We start from the raw sequence: 14,886 nt of genomic DNA, 5'->3' as shown, positions 1-14,886 counted from the left end.
TCAGAGTATTAGGTCACAAATTACAGGTAACAAACTTTGCAGTGCATACAGATATGCTAACAAACTAACAATACAGGACATCTTAAAATGAGACCATGAATGAGGTTTAGTCAGTAATGAGATGAAATGAAATGTAAATGAAAAATTCTCCAGATATAATTCTTACGACTTAACTATAGTAGCTACTAGAGAAGAAGTATGCAAAAATGCAGTTATACAGACAACAGAATTCTGCTATAAATACTGTCAATAATAAAAATGGCAGATGAAACTGGCAGAACAGGAAACAAAATAGGTTACAGAGCACAAAAATGTTTCATTTAAGCACACTAAGTTAGGGTATATTGTTAAAAACTGGTTAAAGAATGGGAGTGAACACACTCTGGACTAAAAGGCCAGTCTGTAATCATTCACAGAGAGCAGAAAACAAGATAGCCACAAAGGTTGAAACTAATATGAAATAGTTCACATACAGTACTTTCATTTTCAGGAGAAGCAAAAAACATTATTCTAGCCAAAATTAAGGAGCAAAAACTAGAGATAGTTATGGCAAAAGGAGATAAAAGATTGAGTGCTAAAATGTGTTAATAAAGTTGTGCCAGTGGTTACCATAAAAGCAGAAGATGCAGAATGTTGGTTTTTAGTTGACACAGGCACTTTATCTTCCCTGCTAATGCAGAATTAGTAAAGAAAAATCTGACATTGTCATATAATGCATGGAAAGAAATTTCAAAATGGATTTTAACTTCCATAGCAGAGCATCCTTCCAAAACACTAAACATGTACATTTTTCAAATAGAAATAGAAAACTTAAAACTTGAACACGAGTTTCATATCTGTAAACAGATTTAGAATCATCTGGTATATTGAAGCAGGATTTATTGCAAGATTACAACACTGGAATACCCATTACCAGAGGTAAGTTGCAAATAGAAACAGAGATCATAGGTTTTGAAGGAATTATACCTTTACAAAGTAAAGACAAATGATGCCTTTCCACTGATGCAGATAGTCAGATGCTGAACACAAGCAATAAGCAGAGTATTGAGGCTAGGAACCAAAATTCAAAAGCACTGATATTTCCAATCCTACCAATACACGACAAGGTTGGCACAATAAAAGGATTAAAACAACCTCAGATGAGAATCAATTTCCTCTTTACTTAAACCTGCAAATCATTTCTTTCTCTAGTATGTTGCCTTTGAGACCTCCAAAAACATAGTAAAAGTTTTGTAACATTTGAGTTTGATATACCAAAGCTGATGTTCATTTCTTGGAAATTCTCATCAAAAGCTATATACTGTATTTTCACACTTTATCATATACATATTGTATACATGTATATTTTATAGTAGTCTGTTCATGATGTTTGTAATGCAGCTGTTTGGTGCCAGCTTCCTAGCCAATTAAGCATTTAGCCAGTTATAAACTCTCTTAATCTTGGTTATATCCCAAAGACTGACCACATGGCCATTTTTACTTGTATATAGTTTTATAACTGTGACTTTTAATACAGTATGTATATTTCCACAAAATTTGTCAGGTTCATAGTAAGCATTACAAGTCATTTATACACAAAAAAATCATTTATTTAATGAAGTGCTTTTACTAAAGATTTGTTCTTGAAGATAAAATATTTCTCCCCAATCTGAATGCAAATGATTTTTAAAAATTAAAAGATGAAAAATACTTTTTAAATTTCAAAAATATCAAATATCATTTACATAATTTCTCAAATATTCTAAATATATTTCATTTGTTTTCAGTAAAATTTTATAGTTTATCAGGTATTTTCTCTATGCTAACTCTACAAGATAGGTCAATTTGATCAGCTTCATAACTACCAAAAAAAAAAAAAAATCACAATTATCCTTTTCTTCTAGAATGACTTCGATTTCATAATATGAAACTACATTTGTTTATCCTAAGTAGCTTTAAATTCATAACAGTATATATCTATTTATACTTAAATTTTATTAGTTTATGTCTCTTAGAACCATTCCTAACTATTTGAGCCATTATAATATAGGTTGTAAATCACTTGGAGAATGCACAGTTCATGTTATGATATTAAATTTATATTAACCAAAAAGCTATTCTAGCCTGCTCATGTGCATGCTTTGTGAAAATATTTTGATATATTATTATTAATTATTCTACCTAATCTAACCTTAACAAATACAAATACTTTCCTATTTTTTTACATCTTAGTTACTTTTACAATAATAAAGAATGCACATAAAAAACAAGATAAGTATTTACCTGGATCTTCCTTTTCTTTTGCTTTTAACTTGATACTTTTTTATTTAATTAAATAATGCCTAAAAACATAATAACATGCAAAAAAGCAGACAATGTCTCATAACTATCACTAATTTTCTGACTTTCTAACTGCAACAAGTGCCATTACAGTTTCACTCAAGTTAGTTGATGTGTTTTCTGTGAGAACAAAATTTGTACTAAAAGAGAAATTAACATTTTTCTGTACATAAAATAATGTAATATATGATGTCATTTGACAAATGAAAACCTTGGCTTTCTATTGGTTGTAATACATTAAATTTTACACTGCTTGGAGGAGTGGCAAATAAGTTAAGGAAGACAGGAAGCCTAGAGAGAAAATATCACATTTCTCATGCTAGGGGAAATTCAGGTTTTCTTTTATCATTGCCTTTCAAAATTATTAACTTAAAACATATACTTTTAAAATATGAATTATTAGTTACAGTTTTATGCTATACTAATTGCTATAACATGAACAAGCAAACAGTTTAATTAAATGTTGAATGTAGCTCACTAAATACTAAATGACATGCACAATAAAGGGATTCCTATGGTGAGAGGGCTAATTACCACTGAAAAATTACTAGACATTTTCTTTTTAAAAAAGTCAAGGAAACCATGTTGTAAAGAAAATGATGAAGTCTTACAAAAAATGAAAGAAAGAAACATTATTTAAAAAAAACACAATTTATGGCAACCTTGTTCAGTTGTATTATCTCCAAATCACATATTTCTCTGGTTAATCAATTGTTGTATTACTTTGTGACAATATTTCTCACTGCTATATTCCTTCCTTCATTAGTTCAGGGTTTTTCCACTAAAACATTAACTGTGAATGCTGAATTTGTTTCACTCACATCTAATTTCCCATAATTATACCAGAACTACTTTTGTTCATAAAATACCATGTATGATACAATTAAATATTAAGTTATAAAGATGAATAAGTGTTATTAAAGTAAAAACGTACCATTTACTTCACGTTATGTTTTCACAAAAGAGTTAAAAACATTTTGTTGAAATAGTGTGTTAAAATGATGAATATTGAAAAATGCTAAGCAATAGTTGCTAATTACTAATCAAATTCAATACTGATTAGAAGTTTCTGCTAATCAAATCCACCAAACTACTTCCTCCTGTGATTGTTTGTTTATTAAGTATTAAGTACAAAGCTACATAATGGGCTATCTGGACTCTGCCAACCATGGGAACTGAAACCCAATTTTTACTATGTACCCTGTATAGTAAAAATACCTATACAAAGGTATAACTTACACATAGTAACATGAAAATTACTATACATGTTTACTTAAAAAACAAACTAACCTTTTTAGTTATAAAAATACAACTAAATAGTAATTTAAGTTGTATTAAACTTAATTAATTTTAACTGGGTGACAGTGATACTCTCAACATATCATGACAGTAATACAGAGATCATATGTATTACTGTCATATGTTCTGTAATAGATGTGATTACATAACAACAGTGTATTTGTGTGGTACATTTCACAATTCAGTAGCTAAATGAAAGTTTACTGTAGTTGCAACTACAGTTACTTTACAATGATACTAACTAAATACAACAGCATCTTCTTGAAAAACTTGAAAAATTCTAAGTAATAAAGATATATTCAAACACTAGTTATGGAAGGGTAAAATACTATCAATTTGCACTGCTATATTCCTTCCTTCATTAGTTCAGGGTTTTTCCACTAAAACATTAATTGTAAATGCTGAATCTGTTTCACTCACATCTAATTTCCCATAATTATACAAGTTTTTGGTTTAAAATGTCACATGCTGTGATTACCTTCAAAGACCTTGTCAATAAGGTAAGCTGCACATTTCTTGTAGATAACTTCTTGTGTTGTTTCAGCATCAAAAGTATAGTCAAATGTAAACCCTTTCTCAAGAGCAACAATGATTTGTGGTTTATCTTTAATAAATTCAAGGCAGCATGTTGCTCCAAACTGCTCTTCTTCAATAGAAAGAGGTCGAGATCTTATGGCAACTTTCACTGGGTACTCTTTTTCTTCTCCTATCATCATCATCACACTATATGCTCACTAAAATAAAAATTCAAAGTTATACATTTCACAGGTTGGTATAATACATAAAATATTATTTTAAAGGAGAGTAGCTATAATCTATGTGAATAAAATTATTTTTTCACTAACCATTTTCCTTTATATACAAACATTTACAAAACACAATAATATATCTATATCCAAATTGAATGCTTTGCATATAAAACTCAAGCATTACTACTTAAATATTAATAATTTATCAAAAAAAGATGCACAAGATATATTAATACAGATAACTGTTGCATAATGTCTATTCCTTTATTCAAAGTAATAATTTTCCTATAATGAAAATATACTTCTGCTAGGTACTTACTTCCTCTCACAAGCAGTTATTCTTGTTCAGTGCTGTCCTTTATATGCAAATTGTTTTGTATGCTACAAGCCTTGAGCTCCCACATACCTTACTGTCAAATGGTTCAACTATATCTTATATGTAAATCATTATGCAACGACCCTCAGCTAATAGGATTAGAACACACTCTCCTCTATTCTATCAAACTATCACTTTGAGTCTTGTGAGAAAATGGAAGCATTGGTTTTCTCTGGGGAGAAGGGTAGAAAATATGAATGGAGGTACTTACCCATAGAAAATACATTAACAGTGAAAGAAAATTATATCTTCTGTTATGATACGTTATCTCCTCTCGCATAAATAGCTAGAATTTCACTTCACATTGAATGGGTGGAGAGATCTGTGAGAAAAACACAGCATTTTTCAAAAGCATTCAACAAACATCCTAAAAGTGTAGATATTTGTATTAGGGGATCATGTATGGAAGATGACCACTTCTGTACCAGGTATACTCTTCAGCCAATGTGGAAAGAGGTGTAACAGATACAGGTAAAAAATTAGGAGTAAATCCAAATGGGAGAGAACAATGATTAAATATGGATACAAACCAAAATATGTTTGAATCTCAATCCCAAATAGTACCTCAATGTGGGTGAGAGTAAAAGAATGTGAGGGACAGAGACTCTTATAATGCATGTTTAAGGACTTATATCAATTGGTTCAGCTCTTAATCCAAGCCAGTGGGAACCAAGATCCATGTGGCAGTAGGATGAGAAATCCCAACTTAAGGGGTAGACTGTAATTATGATGGCTCACTCCAAAGCTGTAACATTCCCTTGGATAAACTTCTACAGAATTGGAGCATTAGATTGGAGCAAATATCATCATTTACACCAGCAAAACATCAACACCCTAATCTCTTCAGAATGGCTTTAAAATTATTTGTATTATCTATCAATCCCACATTCAGGAAGATGTCTCTTGTGGGCTGCCACCTCAGCAGTTTCAAACTGGAAAGTGATAAGGACTCTCATATTCTATTGCAAGAAAAAGAAGGAAAAGTCCATAGGAACATCAATTCAGGAGACAGTGGAAGGGGTGACAACATAAACCCTATTTAAAAAAACAGACCACACTCGATTTATTTAATCAAAGGCAGGGTAAGGACAAGTACCAAATCTCTTTTTCTGCCCTTCCCATGAACTCCATGGCTGAGTACAGTGCAGAACAGACATATTAATGAAGCAAATATATTGCAAAGAAAGATCTACAACGGTCCTTGTGGAACACCCCACCTCAACAATGAGCATCTTTTTGAGCCCAACTGAGATGAGTGTTGATAGAAACACTCCAATGGACAAGATACTGGGTAAGTATAAAGAATGACTTCTCCAATTTTATTAACCAAACCACATGACCTGCTCCCAGGAACAGTAGATGAGTATGATTGGTGGATTACCATTTGGAATGAGCTAACAGATCTGAATCACCTACATGCTGATGTAAGCACAACCCCCAAGCATGCAAATGTTGGACAAAAGCCTTGACCACTAGACAAGACATACTGGGCTAAAGCAAGTCCAAAGTGTAGGACAAGAAACAAATAAACTACTCCATGATGAACAAATTGAAGATAGCATGCCAACAGATGAGATATCAGAATACGAAAATAAGCAGATGCAACATCTACTTTAGTCATCCACAAACCCAAAGAAATGCCCACTTGACGGTGAAAAAAAAAGACTCCATGATAAATTGGGGTAAGACCAAAAACTGATTGAAGCAGACCAAATTGATTACAGGATATCAGTACCTAGGTTTCTTGAATACCACAAGCAGTCAGGAATAAAAACTTGAAGCATGAACAACAGGTTTAATGGCATTTTGAGAGAGAAGATCTTGTACCATCTCATACAGACTGGTGATAGGATCTTAAGGCAATGGAAAGGATAAGGGTACCTTATGGTACAAATTGTATTGTAATTGACAATGGAGGAGGAAAAAGGAAGTGGATGAGAAGTCCTTCAGATAAAACCTAAATAACTCACAGATCTGTGATAGTCACAAAAGGGGAAAAAAAAAATCAATTAATCATTTCACTTCAGTATAATATACAAGTTCATCTACACACTTGCACACATTAAGTATTTGCATTATAACTTTCAATGCAGCATGTGTATCTTCACAGAATTTGGAAGACTTTTAGTAAAGCTTACAAGTATTTTGTATACAAAAATCAGATTTTTTAATTAAATGTTTTTACTAACGATTCATTGTGAAAACACAGTCTGTTTCATTAGTTGTCCAAGTGCAAAATGATTTCATGTTATGACTAAAAAACTATTCTTCATCCCAAGAATTTCAAATATTTTCATAATCTCTGATACCTCCTAAATACATTCCAAATATTTGTTTTCAATAAAACTTTATATATGTTATTTTCTATACTCAATGTGGGGACTATCACTTTACCAACCTTGTAAATGTCATAAAAAATTAGCAAGTAAATACAAATTATGATTTTTTCTATGCTAGAACGACTACATATGATAACACAAAAATACATGTTTAGTTTAAATAGCTTAAGTCTCATAATGCTATATTTTTTACATATGCATTTATTATTTTTTATTATATTGACCTTCCAGTCATGCCTAGCTAACATTGCATAATTTGCATTTATGCAGTACATATGCACTTGTATTCAGTAATATAAAAATTGACCTTTAGTCTTTGCTGTGTTTTGGTGGACTAGTATTTTCTAATACAGTCACATTTCAATTATTATAGATTATATATATAACCATAAACTTTTCAAGCCATAAACCAAAACACATTAACATGAAATCTGAATTATTTTTTTTAAATACACTGCACATTTTTAAAAAAAGAATCCTACAAGGGTACAAGCTAAAACATAGGATTATAAAATCATAGGTTTTGGAGGTGACTGCAGAAGTAAGACCCACACTGCATGGGGATACACCATTTATCAGTCTTAACCTCTGATTCCCTAGTCTCACATAAATAAAATTAGAAATTAGGAGAGTAAGCCCACGATGTCCCACATCTATATTATCCTTCACTGCCTGCAGACAGTTGTGGGAAATGACTGCTCTCCCAAGTTAGAACAAGAAAGAGATAAACACAATAAAAAAAGAAGAAAAGAAAACAAGATACTACCATTTGGGAGTAGGTAAGATAAAACTTACCTCTTGAAGTTAGTATTCCAGCCCCTAATATAGTAGAGGCACTAATTAACACGACATCAGCAAAGTGATAGTTTACTGTGCTTTTATATGCAGCTTAAGGTGCGCATCCGCATAAAGCAGAGCCAAGTTCTTAGGTGACCTTATTTTTAACCAAAAATGTTTAGTAATTTTTAACAGAATTTCTCCGATTTTACTTTCTTTGTATTTATTTAATACATTTTTGTATTTATTACCTGCAGTGAAGGGTAATATAGATGTGGGACATTGTGGGCTTAATCACCCACATCTCACTCTCCTCATGTCTAAATATATTGCATAGGAAGGCATGGCAAATTCAGGTGGAGGAAAAAAGCTGTCAAAATTCTTGTTCAAGACAAACAAGGGAAACATCAGGAAAACAAGTCAACTTATACAGTGATCAACCTCACAACAGGTGAAAGTTATTAAGTACATAGATTAGTTACTCCACCTGTAACCTGTGTAAATGTGCAAGTAGAAGGTATTCCCTCTGAAATGGTAACTTGTATTAAGTTATCCAGAAATGTCATTTTTAAACTGAAAAGTTTGGAAAAGTATGAACCAGTGTTGTAAAACATGCTTTAATAAAATAAGCACCATATGCTTCAATACACTTTTGCCAATATGTGACGATGCTGTTTATCCCCCTGCTGTAGAAGTCAGTTTCTATGGTCAATGAACTCCTTGAAAGCTTCTTCTGCAGCTGCCTGGTTTTGAAAGCATTTATTGTTCAAAAAGCTGTTAAGGTGCTTGAAAAAATGTAAATCTGTGGGTGAAAGGTCTGGAGAGTAAGGTGGATGAGGCAGAACCTCAATTCCCAATTTGTTCAATTTTTAGAGTGTCATTCTTGACAGGTCTCATAACACCAATTTTGTTGACCTTCAGTCAGATCATGCAGAACCCACTTATCCACATTTTTATTTTTCCAATAGTACTTTGTGGTCTTCAAGACTTTCATCTTCATGTCAAAACCTGTATTTTCAGTAACAGATCCATGGCCAAAGCCTGGTTAATGATCTATGTAGTTTCGGTAGCTTTTTGTCCAAGTTTGAAGTCGTAGATGAAAATCAGATGAAAGTTCTTCTCGTCCATGCTACCTTGGGGGTTTAGAAACTTACTCTAAGTACAGTTGAAACAGCAGATAATTAAGACACCCTGTAAGCAACAAGCATTGGATTAAACCAAACAACCAACCAATGATAAGTTACTCAATATTCGGCTTCTAAATATCATCATGAGAATTCTGACATTTATTTCTGAGCAACCTAATACTTCTGTTGGTTGGTTGATTAGTGATTAATGGTCCAAAGCAATGAGACTATCTGTAAAAAAACATTTGATAAAAGAACAAACCAAGCTTTATTATGAAATAGGAATTGTTTCATTTTTTTAAAGTAAAACAATTCCCTGAAAAACATTAAAAAGATGAAAAAAATAAACACATAGCAACAAATATATAATAGTTAAAAGTAAAGGAAAAATGGTACATGCTAAATCATGGGATTTCATTTTTTTAATGTTGTTGTTGAAATACCAGAACAAGGTATAACTTAAATAAAATTAAAAAGCCAACAGCACACAAAAAGGTAAAAACAAAGTCAAGACAGCAAAACTAACACCAACTGCACTGTTCAAAGTTAATGGTAAATTCTGAATGCAAACATAGACATTATGCTACTGACCTCAATTGTAACTATGGCACAGCAGTAAAATATGGGCTACTGTGACACGAGTGTTACAGAGACCTCACATGTTGCATCAGCACCAGATATAAGAAAACAATGGGTTAAAAGCCTATGATCAACGTGAAGCTTTGTCAGGACAACTTCCTCCTAACAATCCCTGCAGGAACTAGATGACCAATGAGCAGTAGTGATTTTGATCTGGAAAAGCTTGTTGGAATTTTCTTTACCACAAACTAACTGTCAACTAGCACAAATCTGAGTCTTGATCACAGGACCATAGCCCACATGCAGAACAGACCTGGCCGTAATGACACCAGAACAGAACATATAATAAACCATTTATAATAGTGGTGTCAGTAAGCTTCTCCTCCCAAATGCTGACATCATCTAGTATCCACAAAAATGAATTCAAACAGATGACACAGAAAATTTGGCCAGGTGGTTGCAATCCTTAAGGAGAACAGAATAAGACGTCACACAAAGCTATTCCAGGGCCTGTAAACAGTTAAGAGAGTCCGTGTAAACAGTACAGTCAAAAAACTGCTTAGCTGCAATGAAGACAAAAACTGTAAAGAATAGTCTATGCACAACCACCAAGCCATAAAAAATTATGGCAGAGCCACAGAGGCACCCAACTTTAAACTATCTGTATAAATAGTTAAGAAGGGATTGTTCAAGAAATGTTTGTCAAAGAGAAGGAGGTATTTCCAGTCTGGAGTGTCCACCTTCTTTAGGAGACTCATAGGAAGATCACATGTAGGAATGTTAAAATGCCATGAAAGAATGGGCCACACATTGGACTCAAAAATGTCATCCAATGCAAGACCAAAGTCAGTCGTACGTGCCCAGATATGGAGGACAAACAGTGGAATTATGGACCACCTTTTACTAACCAGAACACCAGCCCACTGAGAATGGAAAACAAATCTAAGATGGGATTCTGTGACCAGGAACATAGTTTGGCAGCATACTGCAGGGTGAGTTGTATGAAAGAGGATGCAGAGGATGTTCGCTGTACTGGTACACCTGACATGAAGCTGCTTGATGTGTGGAATAAACATTGGCTTGCAATAAAAATAAGTAACAAGAACTTCATTTCTGGCATCACAGGAAGAACATCGTTACTGACCCAAAGATCAGGATCAAGATGCAATCCCTGCTGGTGGCAAAAGTGCCTTTAATTGGTTTTCAAAAAAGGAAAAAGGAAAACCATGTGCAATTGTCCAATGCACAAGACAACTGAGGGCATCCTGAAGCTGCTGCACAGTATACCTTATGTAACCAACATGAACTATGGAAATAGTCAACATATAATAAACCATTTATAATAGTGGGAGGAAGCTGATGAGTAATGGTGTTGATTTTAATATTGAAAAATGTGACACTCATGATACAATCCTAAGGGATTCCATATTTCTGTGAGAATAAACAAGAAAGTGTAAACCTATACAAGTCTGGAATCATATGCCAAGTAAAAAATTAGGAATAAAAATGGATAAGTGGCTATGGAACCTGTAGGAGTGGAGGTCACAAGGTTCAGTTTCTTCAAACTGTGACATAAGCCTTCTCATGATTAAAGAAGACAAAAAGTAGATGTTTTCTCTTGAGAAAGGGTTCCTTAATAGATGTTTCAAGTTGAATCAGGTAGTTCCTGGTAGAGTACTGCCATTGAAACCCAGACTGGTGGGTGAGAGAGGGTTATTTAATTCTAAGAACCAAATAAAACGAGCATTGACCATCCTCTCTAATACTTTACAAAGCCAGCTCATGAAAGCAATTGGTCAATAGCTTTTTAAAACCTTGAGATCCTTCCTAGGCTTAGAAAAGGTTAGTATAATAGTCTAGTACCAAACATCAGAAAAGACATCTTCCTGTGAAATCTATTTGAAAATAATCAGAAGTATAAATAGAGGTAGGAGATAAATGGTCCAACATCTTGTTATGAAAACTGTTCAGTCCAACTGATGTGCTGCCACACCAATGAAGAGCAGTCTGCAGTTCCACCATGGTGAAAGGGCAACTGTAGTCAGAAACACCCACTTCCTAAAAATGGAAGTGGCAATCAATTAGATTGGACTTCAAGAGAAGTTTGGTATGTTCTAGTTTCAACCAGAATTTCTCCAGATCTCAATTTTTGACAAATTTGGGAGAACTGGCGAGATCTTCCATTCCTTTCTGAATAAAAAAAACTACAACACCTGCCTGAGGGACTTTTTAGATAGTGAGAATAAAATGAGGAATAGAGGTACATTATCAACTGTAATTTAGGACTGAGTATTATGGTCCTTCAAGCAAGGTCACTTACCAATCAAGGGTTCTTTAGCAGTGAGTAGGTAAGATGTGTTAGAAGCTATGAGGAAACGTTTGGTGTCAACTGACACTACCCACCATGGAGCCCTATAAAAGGATGCATTATAGAGCTAAAAGCAAAAGGCTTGGTAAATTGTTATGTCAGGGTTTTGTCAACATGATATCCAAACACAAGCATCAGATGCAAGATCCACAACATGTTGAGAACATCTAGTTCTGGTACTTGGTCGACCCTAGTCCCAAAGGATCAGCCAGCTGATCCTGAGGGCACCTGTCTACAGCAATTCAAAGACAAAGTGGTGTGCTGGGGTTGGACCTCTCAACCACCAGGGTCCTCTCCTCCCTTTTACAAGTTGCCACACATGGCAAACACAAGATATTGTTTAGATTCCAGAGGAAGTAAAATGAAAAGACAGAATCTTCTCTGGGAGGTCACCTCATAATACACAGGCATCCACACTAAGAGGTGTAATTTACAATTCATTGTATAGCAATGCATAATGAAACACAACTGTTTGATGAAAAAGTTGAAAACAGGGAAAAATAAGTTATCATAAAATGTATGAACTTTAGGGAAGAAAAAGAGAAGAATAACAAATCCACTTTGTAATAAAAATTGAAAACACACACCAAGTTGAATGACAAAATATGACTGAAAAACACAACAAAAAATGTTTTGACATGAGTACTGCCAATTTAGAATTAACAGTTCAGTAGAATAGAATAGGGAGGTAATGTACAATTTTAAAAATTGAATTTCTAGAACAAAGTAAGTGATAAGAATGAATAAAGTAAAACAACTAATAACACTTGACTAAAGAAATATTCATGACTAAAAAAGAAAATCTTAAGATACACATCTTTTTATGTTATATATTTACAAATCAAACAGAAAAATAATTTGGAAATATTGACAACTTTTATACTTTATATTGTGATTGTTAATAAAGTTGTGAATGAAAAATACATGTGCATATATTTTTTTAAATTGGCTTTGGTTTTAACGACAAAAATTTTAATCTGAATATTTACATGTAACAACATCATTAAGAAGTAAGAAAATTTATAATATATTTTGAGAAGAGTTGATCTATCATATTTATGATATATATATTTGTGAGTCTTTACATTTTTTGTAGGAGAAATATGAAATACTTAAAACAAAAAAACAAACAAGCATGTCTACACTTCACCACTCTGAAATCAAATAATAAACTAGGATTAAAAAAAAGTGAAGACTATTTCAGGCCTAGCATAAGTCAAATAGCTAATACTTTTTCACAGCTTTAAATTTTAAGAAGCATTCAGTTAATATGGTGTTGGTAGAAAGAGCCACATCCCACACCTTTAGCATGGTCATAATACAGTACTTCAGAAATTTCAACATGTATTAAGCATTACTTACACATACATGTACTTCTATAGTAGAGTTAGACACTTTTTTTTTAAAGCAAAACTAATGTTTTTGTCATATGTACAACCTCTTCAAAAACAAATTTAAGCTTACAGATGTACACAGTCAACCTAAGCATAATACTTCTTTCAAAATAACATTGTACATATCCAATTTTCTTTACATAATATTAGTATCTAAATAATAATAATAAATGCTAATAATTAACAACTAAACAATGACTAATATCAGCTAAACTTTCCACAACCTTACTGGAAGTACATGAGATGATGCATTCAGACTTAAGTTGTATTACAAATGAGCAGATACCTAATTTCAAAAAATGTCAACAACACTGTAACACTGGACTGTACTATATGCCTTCTTCTCCTTATAGCATAAAAGTTAACAAATTTTGTTCACTATAATTCCCAAACTTAGAACATAGCACAACTCAAGCAAGTGTCTAATATCCTCTGGAAACTATCTGGGTCAAGTGGATATTAGGTGCATTCTTGTATAATTCTCTTGCAGGAATGAAAACATGCTTTTTATTTAGCACAGTGAATTAATTCTTGTCAGTACATCGTACAATAGCTACAGATGAGTTTACCCATGAGGGTCACTGCTTGTTAGTCAATTGATCTAATAGGCAATAATTGATGATTTCTTGTGTTAGATACTCAAGTTTATTGCCATATTTAAAACAGTTTTTGGACTTAAAAAAGTAGATTTTTGGTAGACTTTTCAATTTTTTTTTTACAAAGAATATATTACACTTTAAAGTTTTTTATTTTACAAATTTTAATAGCTATATATCACCATTATACCAGTTTAACATAAAGCAAAAACTCTGGAGTATCTCACATGACAATTGTGTAATTTTGGATGCTATATGCATATTATTTGTTTCATTCTGCCTTGCTTCAGAGGAATACCTGAAAATGTTAAATGTAGTTTAGTGTAAGGTGTCATTATCCTCGCTTAAATTAGAAAACACACCACAAGGATTTTGCCACTGATTTATAATTACTTGCATTTGCTGAATGTGGATAGATTCTAATATTTTAGTGGAGCATTCACTCTAGCACTATTAGAATTGTCTTTTCCTTGTTCATTATTTTGTGAATATATTTTAATTTTCAGTGGTTTAGATTATGAAGGGGGGATATCAGAAACCTTTATGTTCTAATAAAGTCCTTGTTAACCTTTGCTAGTCCCATATTTTACTTTTAAGGTACACTCCCAAGCCGTCACTTGCTCATTCGCTGGTAGGGCATTGCAACCCATTGCATTATATTTATTCTGTGTGTATTGTGTGCATGGGAGTTCAATAAATATCTACATTCTGAGTGAAGTTTGAGAACTGGGCAATGTATAATGAGTTTTCCTTTCTGAATTCTATCAAAACTATATATTGTGTTTGTTAATTCACATCTTGAATTAATACTTTTCAATTGTTTCTTAAGTTATGACTTTCTTCATGCAAACTTATAAGCTAATTTGTTATTGTAGGAAATACTTTTTTTAAATTTCACAAGAACTCTCAGTTGACCAATTGTTTTCTAGCCACACTTGAGAAATCAAATTTGTTCTACTACTG

General features: G+C 32.8%; 1 protein-coding gene across 7 annotated transcripts in view; it reads right to left on the bottom strand.

Moving 5' to 3' along the window:
- The window catches only part of LOC143239435 (uncharacterized), a 65,462-nt gene that overhangs the window by 45,529 nt on the left and 5,047 nt on the right, over positions 1–14,886 (bottom strand). For 6 of the 7 annotated variants that reach the window (XM_076480485.1, XM_076480491.1, XM_076480489.1 and 3 more), the window contains one exon: positions 4,097–4,352. In XM_076480485.1, coding sequence (XP_076336600.1) covers positions 4,097–4,337 — 241 coding nt within the window. In that variant the 5' untranslated portion in view covers positions 4,338–4,352. Of the gene's footprint in view, positions 1–4,096; positions 4,353–4,954; positions 5,066–14,886 lie in introns of all 7 variants that reach the window. The other variant, XM_076480486.1, reaches the window with a different exon arrangement.

Source organism: Tachypleus tridentatus, chromosome 13 (assembly GCF_004210375.1).
Source record: "Tachypleus tridentatus isolate NWPU-2018 chromosome 13, ASM421037v1, whole genome shotgun sequence".
NCBI lineage: Eukaryota > Metazoa > Arthropoda > Merostomata > Xiphosura > Limulidae > Tachypleus > Tachypleus tridentatus.
This window is presented reverse-complemented; position numbering and strand designations above follow the sequence as displayed.